This window comes from Juglans regia, chromosome 9 (assembly GCF_001411555.2).
Source record: "Juglans regia cultivar Chandler chromosome 9, Walnut 2.0, whole genome shotgun sequence".
Lineage (NCBI taxonomy): Eukaryota > Viridiplantae > Streptophyta > Magnoliopsida > Fagales > Juglandaceae > Juglans > Juglans regia.
In genome coordinates, this window is record NC_049909.1 from 9,758,859 (window position 1) to 9,772,755 (window position 13,897).

Consider the following 13,897-nt stretch of genomic DNA (forward strand, 5'->3'; position numbering starts at 1 on the left):
GAGTCCAAACAAAATGAAAATAAGCCCATCTCACCCTCATACGGGCCTAAGGCCCAAGGCCCATCAGGAACTAAGGGTTCTTCCTAGAACCCGAAACATGGCTAACCAAAACTAAGGCAAAAACAGAGTTGAGAGAGAGAGGGTCTGCGATGGTCCGAAACTCACCAAGGGATGAAGAAGCTCACTGTGATGGTAGTCTGGGTGGCTGGCAGGGGGTCACGACGGCGCAACCGAAGGCTCCACTGAGTATGGTGGTGCGATGCAGTGAGAGAAAGAGATTTATGGGAGGAGGATGAGCACTGCGTGAGGGAGGGCGATGGAAAGAAATAGTGGGAGAGTTCGGCGTGGCTTACCAAGGCGAGGACGACGAACTTGGAGTGGCGTGCAGCGTCAGGCGACGCTCTCTGTGCGGGCAGAGATGACGAGGGGAAGGCTGACTGGTTTGCGTGGTTCAAGGTGGAGATCGCACTCTGTTTTAAGAGAGGAAAAACAGAGGCTTTTGGACGACAAACTGGGGTGAAGGGATGGCGCTAAGGGGTCGTAACACAGAGGCAGCGGTGGGGCTACGTGGGGTTCACAGTTTACCAACGGGTTGGGCGGTGGCTATCAGACGGAGGCTTTTGCTGGGCTACGGCTTCGTGTGGGTGGGCAGCGGCGAGGGCTTGTTGTCTGGGTTTTGCTTGGGGATATCGTGAGTTTGCTGTGTTTAAAGGGGCTGAGTGTGGTTGTTCACGCTGGAAAGAAATTGGCTCCGGATGGACGAAATGAGCCTAGCTCTATATATAGACCAAAGAAAACCCTAGTGACGAAGGAGAAGAAACGTACGTGCATGGAAGTGGATTAAATTTTGTGAGTGTTTGAATTTTAAAGAATCGAAAACCGGTAGCTAGGAGTTTGACTACGAAGAGGAAAAAGAATAGGAATAATGTGTGGACTCTAAAACACACGTGTTTGGAGGAAAAATAATAATAATAATAATAATAATATTGGAGACTTAACTCTAGGTTTTAAAAAAATCATCTGATAATTCGCTTTAACTTATTAAAAGAATTTTATCTGTAATCTTATTTCTAAATACAAGATCGGATCGTTACACTTTGACTTCATAGAATGAGAATTCATTCTTAATGTCTTAGCTAGTCTAGGATTTCATCCTACTTGGATTCACTGGATTAAGAATTGTATTTCAACTGTCACTTACTCGGTCCTTATCAATGGAGAACCCTGTGGTCACCTTCATCCTTCTAGACGATTGCATCAAGGTGATCCTCTCTCCCCTTTCCTATTCATTATAGGCAGTGGGGTACTCTCAAGACTTATTACCACGGAAGAAAGATTGGGGAATCTTCAAGGCATTCGGGTAGGGAGACATGGCCTTCTTATAACCCATCTTATTTTTGCAAATGACCTCATCCTCTTTGGGAATGCCACTGTCAATAACGCAAATGTTTTCCTCAATTGTCTTGATAAGTATACTTTCTAGTTGGGTCAAAAGGTCAATCGAGCCAAGTCCTCCATCCACTTCAGCAAGACAACTCCCTCAGTTTCTATTAGAGCAGTAAGGGATATTATGAACTTCAAGATTTGTTCAAAAAATCTCAAATATCTTGGTCTTCCCTTAAACATGGATAAAAGTAACAATTCTTTCTTTGAAGATATCCTAGAAATAATTCAAAATAAGTTGACAGGTTGGAAAGCCAAGCTTCTTTCTCAAGCTGGAAGAACCACTTTAATTAGATCTGTTGCCAGTTCCATTCCAGCTTATGCAATGTCTAGTATCCTCATTCCCAAAGCCATGTTGAATAGCATTGACAAGTCTTTTATGAGATTTTGGTGGGGTTTTGATCCTAAAAAATCTCATAGTTTCACTCATAAATCCTGGAAGTCTATCTGTAAGCCCAAATCGATGGGTGGCTTAGGAGTAAGAATCACTTCCAACTTTAATAAGGTACTTTTGTGCAAATTAGGTTGGTCTTTGTTCTCAAAAGACACAGGTCTCTGGAAACCTGTTCTATCGAGTAAATACTTGAGTAATTGCTCTTGGCTTGAGTCAAAAATCCACCCAAATGATTCAAAGCTTTGGAAAGGTCTGGTTAAGCAAAAGGATTTTCTTGCCTGAAGTTTTTGTTATCAGATTAATAATGGAATAAGTACATTAGTCTAGAAAGATCCTTGAATACCTTCTCTTTCCCCACCTCTCCCGATCCCTTCATTCCCTGATCACCAAAAAGATTTGTCCCTTAGGGTGTCTGAATTAACTCTTGAGGAACCAAGACGTTGGAATACTTTGTTGTTTCAAGCTCTCTTTTTTTATTTTTGTTAGGGAAATTGAAAAAATTCCTCATGCTCAATATGACTTCCACAATCTGAGAGATAGCATTAAGTGGCATCATCACCCTAGTGGAATCCTTTCTGTCAAGTTGGCATACGCTGCTCTTAACATTCCAACTCATAGGCATGACAGTTCCCATTCCCCACAAACTTGGAAAAATTTATGGTCCATGAACATTCAAGACCGCCTCAAGTTGTTTACTTGGAAAGTTCTTCAAAACATTTTACCCACTAGATCTTTACTAAATCAGTGCATTCCTTTCAACAGTGACCAAATTCTCTGCCCAATTTGTCTTTCCTCTGAGGAAACAACCTCTTACTTGTTCCTTTCCTGTGCTTACTCGAGAATACTATGGAGACAATTCCCTTGGCCGTTGGATATTGAAACTCTTGCAGGTCAAAATATCACCAACTGGATCCTAGCCATCTTAGAGCCTGTGACTAAGATGCAAATCCCTAGTCAAGATGCCAACAATTTCCAACTCTTTACTATAATAGCAATGGGCAGCCTATGGTTCTATAGGATCCAGATTACTCATGGATCCTAGCCTACCTCCATAAACCACTTTGTGAGTAAGGTTCTCAATAATTTCAAAGAGCACAGTAGAGCTTGGGAAACAATTGATACCCATAATAAACCTTGTGTGGAACCCTCCTCCCCTATGTTAGATCTCAACCTCCTTTGATGTGGCAGTTCATCCTTCAGGAAGCACGACCACAACAATAGGTAAGGACCATTCAAGGGTTATAGTTGGCTATAAAACAGAATTCACGGTCGAGTTCCTAAAACGCGACCAGTGTCAGTGGGCATTGAGAGATGACATAAACCTATCAACACGGTAGTCTTAGGTCATTTGGACTAAATTAAGATAAATTTAATTTAATCTAATTTAAAATTAAATTTAACTTTTAAATACTCAACTCTCAAATTATTAAACTCATATCAATTCAAAATCTTTTTATACGTGAAACTCACAATTTTTTTCAACTCAACACCTCTTTAAACGAGGGATCCAAAATATTTTTCAATTTTTTATAAATACATCTAAACTTATATTAACATTCAAACACATCTAAACTTATTTTAGTTAAACCCACAAAACTCACTCTATTATCTTAACTCGTTACTATTTATAAAAAACTTAACTTGTCTCAACTCATCTCAATACCTTAACTTTAATTCGTCAATCAAACAACATCCTAAAATTTTAATATCTTTTCTGATCAAACTTTTTAGTGTTGTAATTATGTAATTAGGTAAGATATTGATTTTTATAGATCCATCGCCTGTTAACTTTATATTAACTTTACTTTAACTTGACTAAATTCATTACTCTGTTTAACTTTGTTTGACTTTTCTTTTATTTTTTTATCTCATTTCTCCTATCTCATTTCTTATCAATTGTATTTATCATATTTTTTGGACATACGTGCACGTTATTACTTTACTAGTGTGTGTATATACCAACTGGGTATACGTGCACGTTATGACTTTTTACACACGTACATATAAAAGTGATCTCAAACTTCATATGTGAGATATTTGTGAGTCCCGTTTGGATATTTGTGAGTACTGAATATCAGCTCCGTCGAAGGTACTCATGTATAATATATCAACTCTGTCCAAGGTACTGTATATAGGATATTTGTGAGTCTCCATCACTAAATAAAACAACATCGTGCTGGTCACGTTGCATATCATTGGCATTTTGTGGCCGTGGTTGTGGCTATTGGCATTTTGGCACTTGTGGCTAGCTTATTTTTTTAACACTTGTTTATATGTGACTTGATGATTTTGTTTTTGTTTTTTTTTGTGTGAATTTCATTATTTTTAAAGAGAAATGATAATTACAATAATGAGTGCGTAAGTTTCGTATAATCATTTTGAAAAAAAAATGAATAAATAAGAAATTCGCATGAAAATTAATTAATTTTTTAATAATAAATTTCATTTTTTTTAAAGTGAGTGCACGATACTTGTGTATTCTACGATTATATATAGCATTACTCATTTTTAAAGAGTTTGCACAGAATTTTCGTGTCTTAAATATGCACAAATAATTTTTCTCTATTTATATATTTTAAAGTCTTAGCAAACTATAATTTGTAGATTTCAAATTATTAATACTTTGACTACTAAATATATCGCCTTTTATTATATTGTTTGTTTGCTTGTGATGTGAAGTACATATTTCAAATTAAAAATAATGATTTTATAACTCGTTTATAGTTGATAATTTATATGATAATCCATTTCATAAAAATATTTATTTTTTTAAAAAATTCAAAATGGAGTTCTAAAAAACATAAAAGGTGTATCCTTTCTCCTTTTTTAACAAGCGTGGTATGGTCCCCCTAAAAAAAAAAAAAGAAAAAAAAAAGCATGGTATGGTCCCTGGGAGAATCCTGATAACCCTTTTCGCTGCTGTGGTCACATTCAAAATGAATCCTTGACACGTGACTCCAATCCCAATAACCCGAAAGTGAGAGGAGAGTGCAAGTTGAATCAGTTGATGATGACTGCTCTGATTTGCAGAAGACAAGATCCATGTGTCTTGTAGTGATAGGATATCCCGCATTCTGCAGCCTGCTTTGCTCTCTAGAGGATCAAACCTTTGTCGACACAGTTTGATCGTGTGTTTGAGGTCCAGTTTAATTATTAAATTGATCTTTTAAGTCAATTTAATTCAGTTTAATTTTAAATTAAATCTAATATTTAAATATTTAACTTTTAAAGTATTAAATTCTACTCAATTCAAAATCTCTTTACACGTATGACCTACGACCTTTCTTTAATTCAATACTTTTTTACACGGGAGATCTATAACTTTTTTTAATTTTTCATAAATACATTTAAACTCATCTTAACATTTAAACATATTTAAACTCATCTTAAGTGGACTCCACAAAATTCACTTTATCATCTTAACTCATTACTATTTATAAAGAACTCAACTTAACTCAATATCTAAATGCAGAATTAATTTAATTTAATTTATTTTTTTTAATATTTAAGAAAGTGACTAATATATATATTTTAAAAAATATTTAAAAATATTTAAAAGAAAAAGAAAAAGAAAAAGAAAAATACATTAGCGGTGGCGCTCCCTACCATTGTCATATTAGAAATAGAGAGATTTTTAACATAAGCTCCACATTCTTGTACAACACTTACAAATATATGATTTTATCATTTTACCCTCATGTTTTATGAAATATAAAGATAAAAAAATAAAATAATATATTTTTAAGTAGTGTGCAGAGTATAAAATTTCTGTGAAATATGACTCTTAAAAATATACATGGCTTGGCTACTTACCCAGAAAAAACCAAATCAATATACTTTCAGAGATGTTAATACGAAACACAAACCCTTGTGTAATTTTGCAGGGCAAATGGCAACATTAATGATAAATAAAGAAGAGGAAAAACATAAAAGAAAAGAAAGACAAAAGAGTAGCTGGCAGGAAAAATGGCGACATTAGAAGTTTTTGGGGCTGGGACATTGTTGAAAAGGTCCATTACTTAGGAGATCATATGTTGCCTCTAAACATATTAAAGCCTGCGAGTAAAATAGGAGATTGGGCCTGCGAAGTTGTTGACAAGGCCGTCCATTCCCTTGCTCAGTCATTCACTTCGGTCACAAGATGAAGCAGGCAACTCTTGCATCGTTCACAATCCAAGAACACGTCTCGACATTTCAATTCCAAACGCTGTCCTTAATTGCAAGGGAGTGTAGTTTGTTGGGAATAAGGATTCTCTCCATAATCTACAATCAATTGGAAAAGATCTAAAATATGCATTACTTCAGAATCTGTACAGCCAAGGGAGCCAACGGACCATGCTGATAAATCACAATCAATACTAAAAGGGAGGAATCCCATTTTATACAATCCTATTACAAAAAGCTAACCAGGCCAGGGAAACCAGACATGACCAAACTCCACTAAACCACACATCTTATAATCCAGCATGAATAACACATCATCTAGTTCCAATAAAGCAAAGAATACAAAGAAAACCGTTAAAGAATATAATACAAATAACAAAATCTATATTTTTTCATCAGTTTAAGTTTTTGAGATAAATGATGATTTCATATTTATGTGTCTGAGCATGGTTTTGAGTTTGAATTCTGACTCTACACTTTACTATATTTAATTAAACATTTCACATGTTTGAGCCTATTCATTGAGAGAGAGTCTAGTCAACACGTGAGGAGGAGTGTTAAAAATATAATACAAATAATAAAAAGTTTACATTTTTCGATCGGTTTAAATTTTCGGGACAAATGTTTGATCACATAAACCAAGAACCAGCGTCAACACAATCCTACACCAAGAGCAAGCCAGCCACCTGCATCCAAACAAACAGCAGAAAAGGAAAACCAAACAGCACAAAAACAGAACAGCAGCACAACAGGTTGTAGGCTGACCAAAGCATACTGTCATCAGCAGGCCGTCAGAAAGATTCAGCGAGTTCTAGAGTTTTAATGCAAAAGGGACATCTTGTAATTGCCGGAACAAGGTAAATGAAAGGACTCAAATAATCTGTAAAATAAGCAGCCCATCCATTATTAACTGTTCTCTGAAAATTTACTCAAGATCTTAACATATCATTTTGGAGAATTAGGACCAAAACCACGAGTTATTTTGAGTGGAGGTAGTTACCTTGGGCCATCCAAATAAAAAAGCAAGGATTATAGATGGATAGAAGTGCAAACATCACAACTTTGAACTTCATTTTTTTATCTCTTTATAATGCCCAACTCCATAGAATATTAGAATACCTCTACGGTCCAAGGCAATTCTACAATCCAGAACAAGATAAAACCAGTAAATCACAAATTGCTGATAAAACAGCTTTAGAACTCCATAGTTTTACATACATCAAGTAGAAACTAACTAACAAGGCAGTACCAAAGTACATTACCACCAACTCAGGATCGACCTCATGACTAGTGCATGCATGCCCATCAAGAGTATCAGTTAGAACATTGTAAACCTCCCACTCTAGATCAACCCACTAAGAGCTATCTTGAATTTGGTAATTGACCCAAATGCAAACTTAGTTGAAGTCATATTGTTGTTACTTTGAGCACATTTATATAATGTCCCCATTGATCATCATGCATGGCAAACAACTGTAATCATGTAATGAGCCCCCTTGTGTTGTGATTGTTTTGAGGTTGTCAACCTCCAAGAACCAAGAATTAGAGAGAAAATCAAGAAGAAGAGAGAGAGAGAGTTGGAGGGAAATGAGCAATCAATCCATAGTTGATCTCTGTCCCAACTCATGGTGCTTCTTATATGTGATCTATCAAAACACAACGTATCAATGTTTACAACAAAATAACCCTTCTACTATAGAACGACATAGTTCCTCATAACACCCACTAACTCAAATGACATCATATCTCGTATACATCTTACTAACTATTACAACAACAATCCAAAACGACTACGTATCAAACAATTCTTAACTAACAAAACTACCGCATCTTCCTTCTTTCCATTTTAGCTCCTTCGTGATTCATGACATACTCCTCCCCTTTAGAGCATCTTGTCCACAAGGTGAGGAAATTTCTTCCTTAACTGTGTTGGATGAGGAAGTGCTCAATTTGCTTGTTGGACAGGTTTGGTAGCAGTGCATCCGAGGCTGTGTTGGACAGCTGAGGGTTGTTTCTGATTGATGAAGAGCAAGCGGGATGGCTCGTGTGGAGGAGTTTTGCAGTGGGCTATCTTTCGGTGGTGGTGGTTTATGGTGGAGGGAGTCTAGGTTTTTGCTTCACGTGGGGCTGGGCAGTGTCGGTAGTTTGGGGTGGCTTGACCGCACAAAGTTGGTTTTCTGTTGCAGCAACACCACGGATCACGTGTCACCAGTTTCGTCTCGGGTTGGCCTCGTTAGCGGTAGTGGAGTGGTTTTCCTTATGGTGGAGGGGGGAGGAGAGGGGCAGCGGGTTGGTGGCTCACGAGTTGGTTGGGTGCCGATGAAGATGGTTGTTGCTTGAACATGGGGCTTAGGTTTTTGGAATGCTTTGAACGTAGAGGGAGGTTGCATCTTGAGGCTTCTTCATGCATAAAGTATGTATATATAGGTGATTGAAAACAAAGAACAAAAACCCTATAGAAGAGGGAAAGAGAGACGTACGTGCATGAGACTATGGGAGTGGAGTCGTGGGGGTTAAAAAAATAACTGAGGTTGGTTCTCACAAGTTGGGTTTTGGGTGATCGGGTAGGGCACATTTTAAATATTTGGGCCCACATTTTGGGTGGCGTAAGAAATTAATAAATGGATTTTTTCTTGAGTTTTGGGCCTTGACTCAACCTCTAAAAAAAATAATTCAACTTGTCCAAAACTTTTCTCGGGCCATAAAAAACTTTTTAACATAATTATCAAATCCACTAAAATAAAATCATATTCTGCCAAAATAAAAAATATTAGGCCTATAGTTTATTCCAAAAAATTTACTCACAAATCTCAAATGGGCTTGGTGTTGAGCCCGGGTGTTACATCAAAATAGAGAAGCTACCTTTGCAGCTGTAAATGGATGCTTTAATGCCATAAAATGGGAGTATTTTGACAGCCTATCTACAACCACCATAATACATGAATACCTCCTTGAAATATGCAACCCCTCTACAAAGTCCATGGATAAGTTAGTCCAAATCTGCTGAAGCACAGACAAGGGTTGTAATAACCTTGCAGGGTGTACATTCTCCACCTTGTTGACAAGTATTACATTCCCTGATATACTGCTTCACCTCTTTCTTCAACCCTGGCCAGTAAAAATCACCTCTGGCATGCTGCAGTGACTTCTGAAAGGTTGAGTGACCTGCAATGGGATTGGCATGAACAAAATGCAAAATCTTAAGTTTCAAGTTAGGACAATCTAGCACATATATTCTTCATTTTTTAAACAAAAGGCCATGCTTCAAAGTGAAAGAAGTGGAAGGTAATTCACTTTGTAACAGACTCAATTGTTGTTGTGCCAACTGATCAACCACATAAGCTTGCTTCAATTCCTCCAACTAGGTTGGAGTAGGGGAAGAAGTAGCAGTAAGCATAATAGAATCATCTGAGGCCTCCACTCTAGACAATGCATCAACCACCTTATTCTCAACCCTTTTCTTATACTCAATCGAAAACTCATACCCGAATAACTTTGAACTATAAAAAATCTCCATGCCTTCCATCACATACAATCTCGGCTTTACACACTTACCTTGTGCCATGTATCATCACAAAAGTAGCATAACCCTTTCTTCCTTCTCTCTTGCATTTGAGCTTCAAAAATCTTCTGATAAGGAAGCTTTGCAGTAGGTAAAGACTTATGTGTGCCCAAAATAGATCCCAAATAGATCCCATAGGACCATTCTTGGAAACTCCTCACTCAGAACTTTGTTGATGGGATTCAATAGAATTATTCCTCCTAAACCTCCTTGTACTCCAAATATATTGCTCTTGGATTTTAGCTAATCCGAAAGCATCATTCAATGAAGTGGGATTCAACATCCTCACAAGCAATCTAACTTCATCACGTAGCCCACCTAAAAAACAACTAACCTTATTTTTTTTTTGTGAAACACCCTTAATCCTATTGGACAACAATTCAAATTCAACTTTGTAATTAGTAACAAAACTTACTTGTTTCAATCTTGTAAGAGCCTCCATTGGATCATCATACACAAATGATCCAAATCTGATCTACACAACTTGAGTGAATTCTTTCCAAGAATGGAAAGCTCTTGCCTCACTTGCATCTTGAAACTATACTAGAGCCTCCTCATCCATATGAAATGATGCCAAAAAGATTATCTGCCCTGGTGGCACTTGATGATAAAGAAAATACTGGTTAGCTCTATAAATCCAAACTGATGGATTCTTACCTACAAATCTTGGAAAGTCCAACTTTATGCCCTTTGTCAACCCTATGTCACCCATGTCACGATGAAGCACTTCACCCACACTTTCATTCATATCACCATTATGACCAAGATTTTGCGCTTCCTGAAAGTTTCTTGCTCTCTGACCATTACCTTCTGAATTATTGCAAGCAATTCTTGAAATTTGTTGCAGTAACTCAGAAAACCTTTTATCTTGAGTCTCTGCATCCACTTGAGCTACTTCTTGCTGCTGAACCAACACTGCAATTGTATCCTCAATCTACTTCTGCTGCCTGTCTTGTTGTTGTCGAAGATGATTCACCAAATCCACAATCTGAGCACAGGACGGTGTACCCTCTACCATGGTACAGTAACAATCTAATACCAATTGTAATGAGCCCCCTTGTGCTGTGACTATTTCGAGGTGGTCAACCTCCAAGAACCAAGAATTAGAGAGAGAAAGTAGAGAGAAAATCAAGAAGAAGAGAGAGAGAGAGAGTTGGAGGGAAATGAGCAATCAATCCAGAGTTGGCCTCTGTCCCAACTCGTAGTGCTTCTTATATGTGATTTATCAAAACACAACGTATCAATGTTTACAACAAAATAACTCTTCTACTAGAGAACGACATTGTCCTCATAACACCTATTAACTCAAACGACATCATATCTCTACACATCCTACTAATTATTACAACAACAATCCAAAATGACTACGTATTAAACAATTCTTTACTAACAAAACTACCGCATCTTCCTTATTTTCATTTCAACTCCTTCGTGATTCATGACACATCAACAATTAGCCAAATTTGATAATTAATTAATGTGACATAGCCAAATCATAGAATGTCTAGCCTGGACATGCACACCTCTCACTTGTCATATATAATGTCGAGAAGTGCTAGATCTACAAAAGTATCTTACAAAAGTAAATTTAAAAACTGACGTGGTCTGATGTGATATGTCAGTTTTAATTTACAGTAAAAATAACTTTATAATATGATGTATCACATTAAACTACGTCAGTCTATATATTTACTTTTGTAAAAAGTTTTGTACCAAGCACTTCTCTATAATGTCCCCTCCATTCAACAGAACCACACACAGGAAAATTATGCCGACTATAAGCTGTCCCCAACTCTGCTTTCCAGTACACATCAAAATCAACAATTCTGACTTCAAGCAAAAGTGACATAATGAAAGAAAATTATGAAAATCCAAGACAGATCCATGAAACTATAAAGAGAAATACTTTAGCTATAAAGTGATTACATAAAAGTAATATCATAAACTGATGTGACTTGATGTGGTTTGTCATATTGTAAAGTTACTTTTATTGTAAAACAGATTTAACGGATCACATGAAACTACATCAATTTGTAGGATTACTTTTATGTAATCCCTTTGTGGCTATATCACTCCTCAACTATAAAACTACAAGGAAAAACACAAACTAAACTGCCGTGTTAAACATACAAGGGTTAAGGAAAATGATAAACCTACAACTAATTTAGAATTGTTTTATAATTCTATTTAAAATTAATGAAGGGCAATTATGTAAAATTAAAAATATTTTTTTAATGAAGTGGTACAGTTACATTAATTAATTTGAAGTGAGCTGTAAAATAATTGTAAAAACGTTGTAGGTGTATTATTAGGAAAATGATTTCCTTACAATTCTTCTACATCTATTTTACAACTTTATGTGAAATTGAGGATAGTTTTGTAAATTTGATAATTTCTTTTAATGAAGTGGCACGATTGTATTGGTTAATTATAAAATGAGTTATAAAGTAGTCGTAAAAAGTTATACGTGTATCATTACTAACAATTACATGTTCCTTCTAATGTTACAATTCTAACTTCACTTAATTTTTTTATCTCCTAAATTTACAGACTCGTCATCTCATAGAAAGTGCTAAGAACGAATTGTTTGAAGATTACACATTTGGACAAGACTTCCTCAGAGTTTGTAATTAAACAAGATGAATAATATTCAAATATTGAGGGTGAGATTATAATGACAGATAGAGAAGAAAGAAAAAAGAGTACTGGATATATATTTTTCGTTTTCAAACTCATGTACGTTGTAATCCTTTCCTTCGTTTTTGGACGTTGTTGTATAGGACTCATATTTATAGAGAGACAACCTCACTCAAACTATAGCAGACCAATTTATACTTTCGCTAAAACTCTTTCTTCTGAAAGCATTAAAATTAAAACTCGTTCATAAATTCATTAAAAAAAAAAAAAAAAAAGAATCAGAGAAACTGTACACAATATGAATTTCAGAAAATAAAAAAATTCAAAATGAGAAAAAAAGAAAAACAAAACTTGAATTTCGGATAAAAGCGAATCAAAGAGAGAAAAAACTTGTTCAGAGTTATCAAATACCTCACTATTATTTAATATTTTATTATTACTTTCATTACTATCTATTATTATTTAATATTTTATTATTAATTTTTTATTATTATTCACAAAATATCTAAATATCTTACTTTGAGTTTTTTTTGTTATCTTAAACGAGAGAAAGCCCTATTCCAATTCCAATACTGATTCTTATGAAAACCGGATAAACATGGGAAAAAGTCGAAGCCCGAGGTAACTTTGTATATATTTCTGACTTCATCATCATTATGATCCTCTTCTTACGTTGTGGAGAAAAGAAAGAAGGAAGAAAGAAAGTGCAAACCGACCTCTTACGTTAATCCGGTCACAACCCCAAGTGCGTGAAACACACATGTCGAGCAGTAGCTTTTTTTTCAGGTACAGATTTTGGCTACCAAGAGAACCCATGAAGGAGCTCTCGCAGTTGCTTCCACTCGAAGACATTCCAATCGGATTTTCCTGGCTTGAAAACTTTCCATTACAGTCGGGAACCATGTCGGCTCCCGAAGATGCCCCACTGTTGCACGACAATGGTTCTCGTCTGCGCTCTATTCTTTATATCATGGGTGTCAAACTTGGGCTCGTAGATCGGGTATGGTCAGCTATATCAACGGTGGTTCAACTCCGATTCGCTGAAGGCTTTACACGGTTGTCCATTTTTGTGGCCTTTGTGGACATAAAGAAGGTCATAAAACTGGAGGTTCGTGCAGATTCCGATACCGATTCAGAGTCCGATTCCGATTCCGAGTCATCATACGAGTCCGATTCCGACTCTGAGCTGTATACCATGGCGGCGACGAGATCTTCTATCGAGGCGTTGGAGAAGGTAACCCTTGAAGAAGGGAGGGGAGAGAACTGTATGGTATGCATGGCAGAGTACGAGGATGGGATGGAAGTCACTCGCATGCCTTGCTCCCATCTCTTTCATGGAGATTGCATTGTCAAGTGGTTGCTGACTAGTCACCTTTGTCCTCTATGCCGATACCCAATCCCAATTGAACGACTTTAATTACTTAAACTCCGTATGTAAGTGGCATATATGTTGAGAAATTCTTTGTATTAGTCACTATTAATTTTCACACTCCACACCTAATTATTTTTTATTTTTTATTTTTTAAGTATAAAAGTATTTTTTATAGAGTGTAAGGTATGAGATAATAAATAGTAGCTGATAAGAAAAATTTTTCTAAATTTAGGAGTACAAGATTTGGATAGAATCTTAGAAATAAAAAATAAGATTAACTATAAATTATTAGTCTTGCAGCACAGATTTTATACACTAAGTTTGA

The 13,897-nt window shown here is 36.2% G+C and overlaps 1 protein-coding gene across 1 annotated transcript; it reads left to right on the forward strand.

Annotated features, from left to right (window-relative positions):
• Nucleotides 1-13,101: 13,101 nt before the first annotated feature.
• LOC108990153 (E3 ubiquitin-protein ligase RNF181-like) lies at nucleotides 13,102-13,617 on the forward strand. The gene has a single exon (XM_018964027.2). It carries the CDS (start codon nucleotides 13,102-13,104, stop codon nucleotides 13,615-13,617), a length of 516 nt encoding a protein of 171 aa, XP_018819572.2.
• Nucleotides 13,618-13,897: the final 280 nt, after the last annotated feature.

Excerpts from the sequence above, each read along its gene's own strand:
- LOC108990153 (XM_018964027.2), top strand. The coding sequence starts at position 13,102 with ATGTCGGCTCCCGAAGATGCCCCACTGTTGCACGACAATGGTTCTCGT.